The sequence below is a fragment of the Nicotiana tomentosiformis genome, chromosome 12 (assembly GCF_000390325.3).
Source record: "Nicotiana tomentosiformis chromosome 12, ASM39032v3, whole genome shotgun sequence".
Taxonomy (NCBI): domain Eukaryota; kingdom Viridiplantae; phylum Streptophyta; class Magnoliopsida; order Solanales; family Solanaceae; genus Nicotiana; species Nicotiana tomentosiformis.
The window spans coordinates 75221995-75236488 of NC_090823.1; the positions used below are offsets into that span (position 1 = coordinate 75221995).

The 14494-nt window shown below is 34.9% G+C and overlaps 1 protein-coding gene and 1 long non-coding RNA gene across 3 annotated transcripts; one reads left to right on the forward strand and one right to left on the reverse strand.

Moving 5' to 3' along the window:
- Window positions 1–3619: 3619 nt before the first annotated feature.
- Window positions 3620–10029, reverse strand: LOC104095046 (putative ABC transporter C family member 15). 2 transcript variants are annotated; one of them, XM_018770392.3, is made up of 11 exons: window positions 9941–10029; window positions 8958–9804; window positions 7335–8761; window positions 7158–7244; window positions 6464–7063; window positions 6184–6348; window positions 5679–5973; window positions 4936–5456; window positions 4660–4723; window positions 4300–4539; window positions 3620–4052 (listed from the first exon to the last, which is right to left on the reverse strand). In XM_018770392.3, the coding sequence occupies exons 2-11, from the start codon at window positions 9763–9765 to the stop codon at window positions 3949–3951; spliced, it is 4311 nt and encodes a 1436-aa protein (XP_018625908.1). In that variant the 5' UTR covers window positions 9766–9804; window positions 9941–10029; the 3' UTR covers window positions 3620–3948. The 2 variants fall into 2 exon arrangements, with proteins under 2 accessions (XP_018625908.1, XP_070047720.1); XM_070191619.1 differs by lacking the exon at window positions 9941–10029 and having other exon boundaries at window positions 8958–9876.
- On the forward strand, window positions 8974–13752 carry LOC117276488 (uncharacterized). The gene is made up of 2 exons (XR_004506747.2): window positions 8974–9104; window positions 13571–13752. It is a non-coding gene; the product is annotated as an uncharacterized lncRNA (long non-coding RNA).
- The last annotated feature ends 742 nt before the right edge of the window (window positions 13753–14494 follow it).

The following is a 14494-nucleotide window of genomic DNA, read 5'->3' on the forward strand; positions in this document are numbered from 1 at the left end:
TTGGTTATTAAAATTGAAATCATATCGTGAAGCCTATGATCTATGGGAAGTTGTAATGGAAGGTAGACCATTACAACTACTCCGGCAAATTCTACCCTTCTCCAAATTAAAAATCATTCAGAAGAGAAAACCAAAATATACAAATCCAAAACTATAATTCAAAATTCAGTTGTAGATTTCTTCTATTGTTAAATAGAATCAGGTTGCTTGGCGAGGATTTCAAAGATGACGATATAGTTGAAAAAGTCCTTGTGACATTTTCAGAGAGATTCGAGTCCAAAATTTCCTCTCTAGAAGATTCTAAAAATCTCTCTACCATCTCTGTTTCAGAATTAATAAGTGTTCTCCAAGCACAAGAACAAAGAAGAGCATTTAGATAAGAAATAGTTACTGAAGGTGTTTTTTATGCACAAAGCAAAAAAAGAGAAGGTCAATTATCCTCTTTGCAAATACTGCAAAAAGAAAATACACCTAGAAATATTTTGTTGGTGGAGACATGATGCAATATATGGTATTTGCAAACAAACAAGCCATGTTACAAAAGTGTACAAGTTCAATAACGCTTAACATAATCCTCAAGCACAAACAACATAAGCAGTAATTGAGGAGGAGCAATTATTTTAGAGCAACTAAAGCAAAGGAGGAGTGTTGAAGATTTGCTTCAGTTACTGTTGTAATTTTTTAGCATAATAAATTGCTTAGAGCCCGTTTGGATTAGCTGATTTGAAATAGCTAATAAGCATTAGGTGCTGAAAAGTATTTTTAAGTGCTGAAATTGATTTAATAAATAAGCAGTTACGTGTTTGGATACAAGTGCTGAAATTGATAATAAACTGATGTAGTATTTGATAAAAAAGTGTTGATAAGCTCTTTTTCTGTTAAAATGACTTGAATAACCTTAGAACTGTTTACACTTTTAACGGCGTAATTTTTTCATAATTTTAAATTCCAGATCGATTCAAATATAAAATATTCTATTTATCATTTTATTTTAAATACAACTGTAATTAAATAAGATAATTTTTATGATAAATATAATTTATTTTATGATAAGTATATAATCATAAGTTATAATGATTAATAAATTAACAAAAGTTTCTCAGTAAAAAAAAATAAACCTAAATAGGATAATATATTTGAAGAGAAACACTGTCTTCATCACCACAACGCTTTGAAACCAATACACCAAAAATTTGACATGTCCTCGTTTATTACATACAGTTCAAAGATTAATACAAAATCACATAGATACAAATATGCAAAGGAATAGAGAATTTGCTTACCTCAAATAGTCAATGAGAATTGCAGACTTGAAAAGACGTGGGTTTTAGATTGAAAAAATACGTGAGGCAATGAGTATCGATGTAAGAGTTTTGTTTTAAAAAGGAATATTTTACGGATAAAATAGTAAAATATCATTGTCAATATATTTTTCACCAACACTACATGGATGTTTCTTGATGTACATGTATGAAAGGTTGTGATGAGTGTGTGGGTACCTTGTACAAATTATTCAAAATATACTAACAATCAGCCAAAAACAGGACGTACCCGTATCTAGAGGTGAATTTAGCAGGTAACGTAGAGTTCACGCGAACCTAATAGCTAATAGCTTTTGTCAGATTCTTTATAAATATTAAGAAATTTATTAAATACCATAAACAAATCCTAGACTATATGGGATAATTCCATATATATAGCTTTTGAAATAGGGCATGAGCTAACTACATTTTTATTTTTTATGGCTTTCCCGTCCAGAATGTGTGTATCCTCTCATGCTAGCACTTGGCAGTGGTGGTTTTTGCCTCTTGATATATTTGTAAGGTATCTCTACAAGTCGGGCCGGCCGGAGCCTAAGGCCACTAAGGCAATGGCCTTAGCCCCCAAAATATTTAGTGCCCCAAAATCTATAAATAATATTTATAATATTTAATAATTATGCACTATTGATAGAATTTTTAAATTATTTGGTTAAAATAGTTATAGCTAAAAGTTATACATATCTTAAATTGTAGTTACTTTGTTGTTTCATGTCTTTAATTCGTCCCAACTTAAATTGATCTTCTTACAATGTTAGTTTAGAAATTTTTTCTTAATTCTTTGAGTGCCTTTGTAAATATTTTTCAAGCTACTTTGATAAGCAACTATTAAAATTCATCCTTAACATTGAATGACTCTTGAAACATAGTAGTTACTATAATATTATTTGTTTCAACTTATATTTAGAATTAAAAGTGCTAAGAGAAATTATATAAGTAGAAGAATACTCTAATTGAAAACTCAATGAGGTAAAAAGTGTTAATTCAATTACCGTTAACAATTTCTATATCACTTACCTCGGTTGAAAATATTTTTCAAAACTAAATCAGTAAAGTTTAACATAATAACACAAGAGAGATTAAACAAATTGGTTAGACATTGACAATAATTGAAACTGATTATAGCGTCTTTAGATTTCGATAAATTATAAGAGCAAAAAAAAAAATTAAGACCTCATTTTTTTATTTTCGCCTTAGGCCCATATTATCTCTGAGTCACCCCTCGTCCCGAGTTAGTGTGATTCTTCTTTAATTTGGTTCATTCCTAGAAACACCAATAGATGATAATCAAAATTGTGAAATACCAGCTGGACAGCTATGACCAATGACTAATGCTCATTCCTAGATGTTTGCCATTGTCTCACATTTTTGACATTTACCTTCTGCTTCTTTTTTTTTTTTTTTTGTGGGTTGGGGGGGGGGGGGGGGAAGAAAAAAATAAAAGATCTGATGGGGTGCTAGATAATTGTGAGAAAGACTTATCACAACATATACTCTGCAAGCTTGCTAGCATGCTAGCAACATGTGTACTAAATGCAGAGGCGAAGCTAGAATTTGAAACTTATAGGTTCTGAACTTGGTATCGAATCCATAATTTATTTAGTTACTGATTTGCAATTAAATATTTATACATATTTAGTAGATTTTCTAAAACAAATACATGGTCTAAGCAAAAGTTACTAGGTTCATTCGAATCCGCACCTAATATTGTAGCTCCGCCTATAGTACTGAGATCATTCTTCAGGAGTATCCAATTTAAACTTGAAAGGTTCAACCTTTAAAGTTCTTAGTACTAATCCATTGTAATTTGAAAATTATTGTGTTGTTCAGAATTTAATATTTGTTGAAATTTTATTGTTTTTTTCTGGTTCAGTTGCACTCATAATATATAAGCTTCTTTGGTCTCTGTTGATCTTACCATCAACAAGTAAGATCTTACAAATGAAAGTTGAAATTTTATTTGTAAATTCATGATTTGATTGCCAAAGTGTAATAAAGTTGTTATTTTTTCAGAATAGCCCTTTTCTTTTCTCCTTCAAGTAGGTCCTTGCCATCTATGTTTCGTGTGTTTCTAACTGATGTTCCAAGTAAACCTATTCAAACTTCTAGAAATAATACTATTTGTATTAGCAATGTGATTGATGCTATGGGAATAGCAGGTTTTGGTTTATATTAATAGAGTGAAAATTAACAAGGAAATTGGCAATCAGAGACAAACAAGATACAAATAAGAATACAAATGCATATATATATATAGAGGGGGGGGGGGGGGGGGGCAATAACAAGAAAGAGAGTAGAGAGACAGCAACAAAATGCATGGATTTTCATTTTGGTAGTACAGCAACAAAATGAGGTAAGGATTAAGAATAACCACTGTAAATATCCTACAGATTTCATGTCACCTTTGGTTCAGTTATTAGAAACAGTATGTACTTGTAGAAGTGGCTGCTGTATAGTAATTGAATTAATCCAGTTATAGCTGCTCAACTTGCTCTATTTCTTGATTTCAGTTTGTGATTCTGTACTGTACAATGCCACATCAATATTGGCAGATTAAATCGGTCAGTCATTCCTTTAGAGGTTAGAAACTAGATGTACTATCAGAAGTGCCTTGTGCTATGCTTTTCAGTTACCCCTTGGATGATCTCCGCAAGAATTCTGTCACCAAATTTGAAAATGCAGAAGAACTGTTCCTCAATAACTGGTCAGGAGTATCAAACTCGAGAATTTTTCCTGCATCAAACAACATGGATTTTGTCAGCAATATATAATAGTACAACGTGTCTATTCTCAGCTGTTCTATGTCTTCATCTTTTTGAGTTCTTAGCCCGTTGGAGGTTAATGGTTACACTTATATTCTGCCACTACAATTGTGATGCAGTTAATCATTTCAACTGTTACAGTATTCTTAACGTGTACACCTAATTTAGTTGGTTATGCTGTTTTTCAGTGTTTGTGGTGCTGGGTTCTGTATCTTTACCTTCACCAAGAACTAGAACAAGATCATTATCGATGACTGTGGGTATCCGATGAGCCACTGTTATAACTGTGCATCCATATGTTTCTTCTCTTATAGTTTTCTGAATGACATTGTCTGTCTCTGTATCCACTGAAGCAGTAGCTTCATCAAGTACCAATATTCTCCTTTTTTGTAGCAACACCCTAGCTAGGCACACAATCTGCCTTTGACCCACGCTCAAGTTTTCTCCGTCTTCTGCAACTGCAGGATCAAATTCTTGATCTTAATTTGAGATAATTTGTTTCCATTTACGATTATCTATGTATTCTGAAGTTTTTTTTTTATAGGTTGCAAGATAAACGTGGAAACTAGTATTTGTACCTGGTGCATCAAGAAGCCGTGGATCCTGCTTCACTATCTCAGCTAAATGACATTTGTGCAAGACCTGAAATATGAATACCATTCTAACAGTAAGTTACCAAGTCATACCCTCTCAAATGAAATTAAGAAAAAGAATGTTTATTATTAGTTTGATAGTTTCAACACTTCTATAAAACACGTAACAACTATTCATAAAATTAGCTTCAACACTTCAAAGTGTTTTTCAGCTACTTGTAAAGAGCTAAGCCAAAACAGGTTCCAAGTGCAGAACATTACCTCCCAGATATCATGATCTGAATGTTGTTGTAACGGATCAAGATTAGTCCTAATTGTTCCTTGGAACAAAGTTGGATCTTGTGGTATTATACTCAACCTAGACCTTAGGTCTTCCAAACCAATCCTAGAAATGTCTATTCCATCGATAAGAATGCATCCCTCAGATGGTTCCACAACCCTGAACAGAGCTTGGATCAAAGTAGACTTTCCACTTCCTGTTCTTCCAACTACACCAATTTTTTTTCCCTCCGGAAAGGTGCACGTTATACCTTTCAGTACTCTTGGGAGATCAGGGCTGTATTGCACATGAAGATCCTTCATTTCGATTCTTCCTTTTAGCGGCCAATTGGGTTCCGGCCTGGACTTTTCAATTATCAGTGGGGCTTCACTAGGAACATTGCTAAACTGAAGTATTCTCTCCACTGAGATCATTTTGTTCTCAACATTACAAAGGTTCCATATAACCCAAGCTTGGAGAACATTAAGATTTAAGCCATAGGTAGCTGCTAGTCCTGCTAAACCTGCAAAATAGATGAAACATGTGAAAGAAAGAAAAAAAAAAAAATTCAGAGATTTTCAGGTGTATAATTTTGACTTCCTTGCTTCTCATTAGTTCCTATATCTAAGAGTAGTATTTATGTGTATTCATGCACCACCAGAGAAGCTGACATTTTTGGCCTAGTGGAAGCAGAATGTATTAAGTTGGATTCATGAAATAGAAATGGAGAAGAAAAAAAGCTTACTGGGGTCGATAGCCTTCCGTGGAAGGTTTGCCAGGATGACGAGCAGAAAGAAGAATATCAGATTGAAGAGAAAGTTGATTCGAACACAAAGCCATTCCATTGTAGCAGAGTTGTGAAAGGCAACACGAGAATAATTATCAATGAGCTTCAAGTTCTTATTCAAGAATCGGTCCTCCTGATTAAAACAACGAATTGTTGCTACACCGGTGAGAGATTCAGAGAAATGATGCAGGATTGGAGCTTTCTGAATGCCAATCATCCTTGCCAGTTCTCTAGCAGTGGTAATGTAATATGCCTGTAATAAGAATTGTATCATTAGCACTAAGACCATACTTCTGAGAATTAAATACTCATTGTTTGTATTATAATGTAGCAGTGATACAAAACATTTAGTTAAAAGAAATATGCTTCGTTCTCTTTCAGTCTGCACTCAGTAAAAAAGTGAATTTCTTGCAGTTAAAAGTGAATGGGGACAAAAGTAACTTCAGGTTGAGCTTCTGATTACCTGATACCACATGGAGATGGCAAGTATCAGAAGGAAGAGAAAGAAGATCTGCCAAGCAACATGGGACATAAGGACAACAATGCTCAATAATTGAATAAGTGCAAATGCTAGTCCAGCCAATCTATACGGAATATCTGTGTCCACAATGCTTTGGTCTGTAGAAGACTGACAAACAAGAAAATGATGAAGTTACGAATGGATGCAACCAGAAACTCATGTTTTTAAAACTGAATATAGATATATTTTAAGCCATATAGATCATTTCAGCTGCTACACTCACCCTATTCAGAATTCTGCTGGAAGGAGTGGAGTCGAAGAATGACAAGGGCGCTCGGAAGATTGATGTGATCATCCCAACGTAGAGCTTCTGAGCAGTCTCAATTGCAATAGTTGACAGCATAACTGCTCTTCCTAAGATGAAAAAAGAGCTTCCCCCTGACATCAGCACAAATATTCCAATCAATCGCTCTCTAGTAACCCTGCCTTCTTCTTCAGTTCCCCATGCAATCCAGTAGTTGCTTGCCATCTGCAATCCCTGGAAGAGAACTTGACATAGAAGGACCGGAAGTACAAGGGCCCCTTTGTATGCCGAAGTGACAAAAGTCGAGTAGACCTGCCATTTAACTCGACCAGATACTGCATCTTCCTGCTCAGTTCTTCCTAAGATCTTGTTGTCACAGGTCAGATCTTCAAAACTCTCTTCGACTTCAATTTGGTTATTCTGATGCTTACTCTTGGCCATGCAGCTGCATTTTTGGGAAGGGTTCACCTGATCTAACGATTTGCTGTGAGCCACCATATGTCTTAGGAGCTCACCATCAGGGTCTGTAATCAACTCATTATACTTTCCTGACTGAACAATTCTACCATCTTTCATTACCTAAGCATATCAGATAAGCAGCAAAACTAAGATATACTTGTCTAGTTTAAATCAAGCAACCAAAAACCAATAGCTGAAAACTGTTTCAACTTACCAGGATGAGGTCAGAAGCATCTAAAAATTCCAACTGGTGTGTGGCATAAATGATAGTTTTATTATGTAGATGTTGGATTAGGCATTTCTGCAATATGATGAAGGGTTGTAGCACATCAATAAGAGCAACTCGATTACTGGAAAAAAAAAATCGATAAAAGTAGGATGTAGTACTTGCCTTGAACATATGAGCTCCAGTTTGTGCATCAACAGCACTGAAAGGGTCATCTAGTATATAGATGTCTGAATCACTATAAATAGCTCTTGCCAACTGAATTCTCTGTTTTTGTCCACCACTTAGGTTCATGCCTCTTTCTCCTACCGAATTTAGATCTCCATCAACCCACATCTCAATGTCACGTTTCAAAGCACATCGTTCCACGATATCATCATAACGAGCCTTATTCATTTCCTTGCCAAAAAGAACATTGTCTCTAACAGTGCCCGTCTGAATCCAGGCACTTTGTGGTACAAATGCCTTTGAACCATTAGTCTTAATACTAGATCCAGAAATCCTAGGAATCTCTCCCATAATACTACAGAGTAAGCTTGACTTTCCCGATCCCACTGAACCACAGATTGCCACTTTCCACCCTTTCATGATCCTGATTTTCTCGGTTATCTTAATCGTTGATTTCTTCGACTCATCTGTGCCCCAAGCATACTCTCCTGGCTCAAGTTCAATTGCCACTTCAGATGTATTATAAGGAGTAAGATAGCTTGTTAACTTCTTTTGATCTTCCTCTCTCATGAAGTCTTGAATCCTATCAACTGAAACCTTTGTCTGTGCAATCATGGAAATGAGTTCGGGCAAGTTGTAGATTGGTTCTTGTAGTATCCTGAAAGTTGCTAGTGCTGAGAGAACTGCTCCTGATGTTAATGGTGTTTTTAACATGATACAGACACCAAAGGTTGCAACTGAAACTAGTGTTGGTGAAGCCCAAAAGAGGAAAGCCACAGCAGAACATGTATAAAGGTATCTCTTAAGCCAACCTCTCTCATTTTCTCTAAGTTGAAGCAGCTTCTTGAAGAAAGTGGACTCCCATGAGTGCAGTTTCAACACTCTCATGCTTTTCAAGGTCTCTGAAGTGGATTTAATTCGCACGTCCTTCGCTTCCATTATCTTTGAGTGGAGCTGTTCTTGCATATTGGCAAGCGGTGTGTTGCTTACCATCACGAATATGGTCGAAAGAAAAGCAGCAGCAGAGGGAGCAGCACCCAAATTCTTGTACAAGATAACCAGGGCAAGTATAACCTGAACAGGAAGCAGCCAAACTCCGTGAATATACCAGCAGAAATCCCCAATTCTCTCAACATCAACATTGATGAAGTTTATGATCTTTCCATCTCTTGTACCGCCATACTTGATCGACAAAGTTCTTTTATATATCAATGCCATCAGAGCTGCTCTCACTCGAACACCAATCCGGTGAGCTCCAAAGTACCATTGCCTTTGGGACAGTGACTCAATTGTTTTGGCAAAGAAAAAGATGAAGGCTAAAGTCATTCCTTCTTGCCAATTGGAATCATCTTTCTTTTCAGACAAAAATTTTACAAAGCTTGTTATTAGGAAAGGACCAGTATAGGATGCAATTGTGTTGACTCCTGGCAAAACAAAAACAGAAGCATGTAGTTACAAGGCATTTGGGCATAACTTCACACCAAGTTACAAGGCATTTGTTCATAATTTCAACTTCAACTTGAAATAGTGGATTTTGAAGTCGGAGTATTTATTTCAAGTGAAATAATAGTTTTCGCTCACAAAAGAAAATATTGTCTGCTTAATTGGGTAATGAATTACCTGCAAAGAGTGCATTATAGGCAAGTGGTCTCCAAATCATGTGGAGTATGGCATCAGGGAGGGAGAAATCAGTAGTTTTCTTTGTCCGAAGCGCGTCTTCCAACAAAGAAGAAGCTTCAATGGAACTCTCAGAATTAGGAATTGAAGGTATGTGTTCTACTCTCAGCTTTTCCTCATGACCCTTGTTGAATAGTGGATTAAGCCACAAGAATGTGAGTTGGCTCCAAATGCCAGCATTAGAAAATGCATCATCATGCTTAGAAACATGTCTATTTACTTCTTTCTGAAGAAATGGCTGTTCAATTTCATTGTATTTCTTGGCTGAACAATTAGGCAGGGCATTGAAACATAGGAGAATTGACAGTGGTAGGGAAGCAAAATCAATTATATTTGTCTTGGGCAGAAAAGGTGGGGCTTTTGTATAAATATTATAATGGTTGAGAAGATGAAGTGAGACTAATAATATATCAAAAATACTTGAAAAGACCCACCATATAACGAGTAATAATGGCCACCTTTTCTCTCTGTTTAAGGAATAGATTGCAATTGCACTTGACAGACTCCATGTCATGACTGAAAAAACAGACTCTTCAAACACAAAAGTTTTCAACTTCCAGAATTCATGGAAACAGAATCCCAAGTAAGCAAGGGCTATTGACAAATTCAATAAAATTGTAATCTTGCTGAATAATGTTGGCTGCCTTTTTTCTGCACCTCTATTTTTCTTGAAAAGAAAAAGATGTACCAAAAACCATATGAGTAACAGCAAGAAAAATGCCACATTGATTAGCCTCAGAGTGATGTCCATCTTGGTTGAAACCACTGCGCAAGTCTTAGCCCTCAAAACCTATAAATAAATAAATAAATAAGACAAAGTTATGTCAAAAAAGACCAAAGCATTAAAACGCAAACACCAAATATCCAAAGAGAATTGAATTGGTACTTATAAAAACAAAATACAATGCAAGTAGAGAAAAGCAGACCTATCAAAAGTACTATGAAGAGAAAGCACGTGCCCCTTTGAAAAGTTGGTGGAATGATGATGAATAGGGAATCAAACACAATGGTGAATGAAATTATGGATAGATAGAGTTGTGTTTTATTTTATTTATTTATTATTGCTTATACGTATGTAATATAATTAAAGATTACAGTAACAAGTGCAATCAATCCAATAGAAAAATTCTGTATTGAGGATTTGTCTATGAAATCTCTTCTGTGGAGTCTGCCAAATTTTCCGCTCACTTAAATTTTTTAGTATATGTGTAAATTACTATTAGCGTTTTGTCCTTTTTTTAAAAAAAAATATATCTCGTTAGTATATCTTGACATCAGTTTTTTGGAGAATACTACTTAAAATCATGTCATTAGTATCTTGACATCAGTTTCAAAGTTGGAATATATTTGGAATTTGAGCCATTTCACTCCCAGCCTATGCTAGTTTCAAAAGGACGCTTGAAATTAATTCTGCTAAAATTATCATTCCTTAAAATGCATATAAACATTAAATGCAAATTGTTATGATTACAGTGAAATAGAGCATTGGTTCGAGTTTTTTATCGAAAAAATGAGAGGAAATTTAATGAGAATAGTCAAATAATCCTATGGGAAAGGTAAGAAAATAATTGTCCAACCGGAAATACTATTGGTATAAGGTTTGCTACATTGTACTCCCTCATGACTGTAGTACCTATTTTTTTTATAAAGTGTTTGCATACTGCTTAAGAAAGATATTTGATAACTTTAATAATAATAATAATATTTGTCAAAATTATCCTTTATTTTTTAAAGATCACTTAGTTACTACTCCATTAGTACGTCGGAATTGTAATGGTAAATTTTTTTTTGGGGGGGGGGGGGGGGGGGGGGGGATAATACACGAGCGGAAGTAGTAATTGTCATCTCATTGAGCATTTTTCCTTTTCCTTTCATACGTCTCTCAAGAGGAAATTTCTCTTATGCTCAATTAGATTTTGAATAGAAAAACATAACTTTACAAAGTGATTTATTTATCTATCTTGTACGAAAAGAGTAATGTTTTGGTAGACATTTACGGTCGAAATTGATTTCGGCTTTCGTACGACTGATCGAGATGGGAACATAATGGACCGAAGAAAGTCTTCATAATATCGAGATGGGATCCGAAGAAGGCACAAACGAGCTTCGAGTTTTCAGGGACATGTCAAATACCGAGTTCGAAGTCATTCAATACTAGAAATCCGCTAAACACCGACCAAACAAACAGACCAAAGTTGGTCGGTTATGGCCAATTACTGACCAAAACGCGACCATTTATGTGTGGACGGTATTTTGACGGTCGGAAAGGCATACCGACCAAAGTTGGTCGAAAATTACCAACCAACGTTGGTCGGTCAATTAAATTCAAAAAAAAATATTGCAAAAAAAATCGACCAAAGTTGGTCGGTTTTTTAATTATGTAATCAAAAGATTCACCATCTGGGAATCGAACCGGGGTCTGTACTGTGGCAGGATACTATTCTACCACTAGACCATTGGTGCATTTTGTTTTAAGACTGTCTTTTATTTGATTTATACTCTTTAATTGTATTTTCGCACGAAAATAACCGACCAAAGTTGGTCGGTTTTATTAAAAAATAAAATTACCGACCAAAGTTGGTCGATTTTTTAATATGACCAGACGAATTAACCGACCAATTTTGGTCGGTTTTTTTAATATTAATTTTTATTTATTTTAATTGAAAAACCGACCAAAGTTGGTCGGTTTCTTGAAAAATAAATTTCGCGGGACTCAAAAATAGTTTTTCGCATTTTTGCGCCAAAGAAAACCGACCAAAATTGGTCGGTTTCGTTAAAACAAATTAATAAATAAAATATTTTGAAAAACCGACCATCTTTGGTCAGTTTTTTGACCGACCAACCTTGGTCGATTTTTACCGAATTTCTAGTAGTGATTATCGAGCTCAGGTCCAAATCGAACTATGATGAGAAGTGGTGGAATCGAGCTTAAGGGCCAAAGGCCAACCAATACTGGCCTAATACTGGGCCCCGCGTCAAAATCGAGCCCAAACCCGCATCGAGCTCTAAAACTGAAAACCGACCAATACCGAGTCCGATCAAGATAGAGCTCGTAGGCAAGAGCCGTTGCAACCGCACTAAGGGAAAGAATCTAGTGGGAATTAAGGAAAAGCTGATTTATCGTGGGTTCCCAACTATGTATTTTTAATTATATCTAAAGTAGGATCTCTCCACTGTAAGAGGGATGGCTATATTTCTGTAAAGGATCAAGTTTTGGCATACATTGTAACTCAGATATCATACACTCCCATATTGAAGAATTATCATTTTTTAGCTTCATAAGAATTCATCGTGTTTAACCCATAAATCATCCTCTTTTCAACTTTGCTTATTTTTCATCCTTACAGTCAATATTCGATATTCTTATTTACTCTTACGATTTGTGTCAAGTTATACCGCATACCCTTAGAACTACGTACAAATTCAACTCTATCCATTTTTCGGATAAACAATTGTTATATTGTATATACAGATCTTCTATATAAAGTCACATAACAATAAAAATATTTGTAATGGACAGTAAACCAAATCTCCTCAACCCCCATCGTCAAGAAAAGGAAAAGACTATGTATAACATTGCAATGTTTTAATTACAAATTTCTGGTGAAAGGAATCATATAACTAAAATAATATCTGCAATGGACTACAACTTGAGTCTACTCTCCTCATCCTGAACCCCCATCATATACAAGAAAAGGAAAATACTAGGTAGTAGGTACGATATTACAATTTAAGTGAACAAGACATTAAGGAGAGACCCCAATATCATGGAGAGGTAGGCTTGTGTCAAACTTGAGGGACCGAGGCTTTTGGCTCTAATAAAGCAGAAGAAGCACGTGGTGGGTAAATGAGGGCGTGTGGGCTGTAAAAGAAAAACACAGTTGATATATGCTTGTCTCATGCTCTTGCCTTTTTTCCATACACATGCAATGAGTGAATAAAGTTGTACACCACAAACTAAAGTTGCCCTATAGTCATGACTATTACTGACACACCAACCTTATCCTCCTCATGCCCTTTTTTCCTTTTGTTTATGCTTACTATAATAATTATTTGGCCAAATACATATATATGGCTCGTTCAATTTTACTCCATTTTTCATTTTAGTACTCTATCTTAATCTTGTTCAATTTTGGTCCTCCAATTCTATTTTTTATTTTTTATTTTAACGTGAAAGTTGACCAGTCACATAGTGTGAATTGGCTCACCTGGTAGGCGCGTGAAGCAGATTTTATTTGGCAAAATTCCTTCAATAGTAATAAAATAATTGTTGCCCCATTTTTAATCCCCAAACTTACTTCCCCTTATTTCATCTCCATTATTACCTTCCTCATTCACTATTGCCCCATCTTCATTCTCAAAGTTCCAAAGCTTTCATCTGTCAATTTCATATCTGGCCGTCTAGAAAACTTCAAACTTTTACAATTTTATTGTTCGTTTATTTATTCTGATTAATTTTTTGGTGTGGTTTTAATTCATATAATCTTGAATTTTGAAGTGAATCTATGTCTTAAAGAAAAGTATTATTTCATAATGGAATGGATTTGTTCTTGCAGATTTCAAGTTGAACTGAAAGTATCATGGACACCAAGAAATTCAGGTCGTCGCTTTTATGGGTGTAAATTTGACAATATACGTGAACAATTTTCAGATTTCATTTTCAATGTTGTCATTTTCTTGTGTAAATAAGAAGCGGACTTAATTTTACCCAAATACAGTGGTGTCGGATATTTTAGTATTGACCCGTTTGACAAGGATGAAAAAATTAAGTGGCAACATTTAATTGGATATTTATTACACCTTAAATTTGTGTATACACACGCGCTATATTTTTTGTACTAGTTTTAGTTTTTGTGTTAAAGTGAAACATAAGAAATAGAGTTGGAGGGTCAAAATGGAACAAGGTTAAGATAGAGTGCCAAAATAAAAAATAAGACCAAGTTGAATGGGCTGTATGTGTATTTGGCCTAATTATCGTATACGGATGGTGTCTTTGCGACCTTATATGCATTTCAATTATTTTATTGATATATATTACCTTTCATTAATACAGGTATCGAACAATTTTATATTCACCAAGTTAGATAGATGGACAGATCTTCGAGACTTTGATTTTACTTCATTAACCACTAAATTAATTATATCTTCGAATGTGTTATAAAATAAAGACCGTAAAGTAAAGACAAGTATAAAGAGAAACTGATATATTATTCAATTTCAAATTGATGTACATAATGAACTGAAATCTCCTCTATTTATAGAAGAAAGGAACATGCTACTGCAAGATGCTGTGCAAGCTGCTTGTAAGCTGCTATTGTACCAGATATAGATAATCTTATACCGGAGGTAATATTTACCCATAATGGAGTACCGAAAGAATAAGCTCATTGTACCAGATATAGATAATCTTCTATCAGGGGTAATATTTATCCATAACGGAGTATCGAAAGAATAAGATTCTTCAGGAGGCTTATTTCCAA

Coding starts and splice junctions, on each gene's coding strand:
- LOC104095046 (XM_018770392.3), bottom strand. CDS start 9,765: ATGGACATCACTCTGAGGCTAATCAATGTGGCATTTTTCTTGCTGTTA. Junction 5,974..6,183: donor CCATCTCCATGTGGTATCAG/GTAATCAGAAGC, acceptor TTCTTATTACAG/GCATATTACATTACCACTGC. Junction 4,540..4,659: donor ACGGCTTCTTGATGCACCAG/GTACAAATACTA, acceptor TTGATCCTGCAG/TTGCAGAAGACGGAGAAAAC.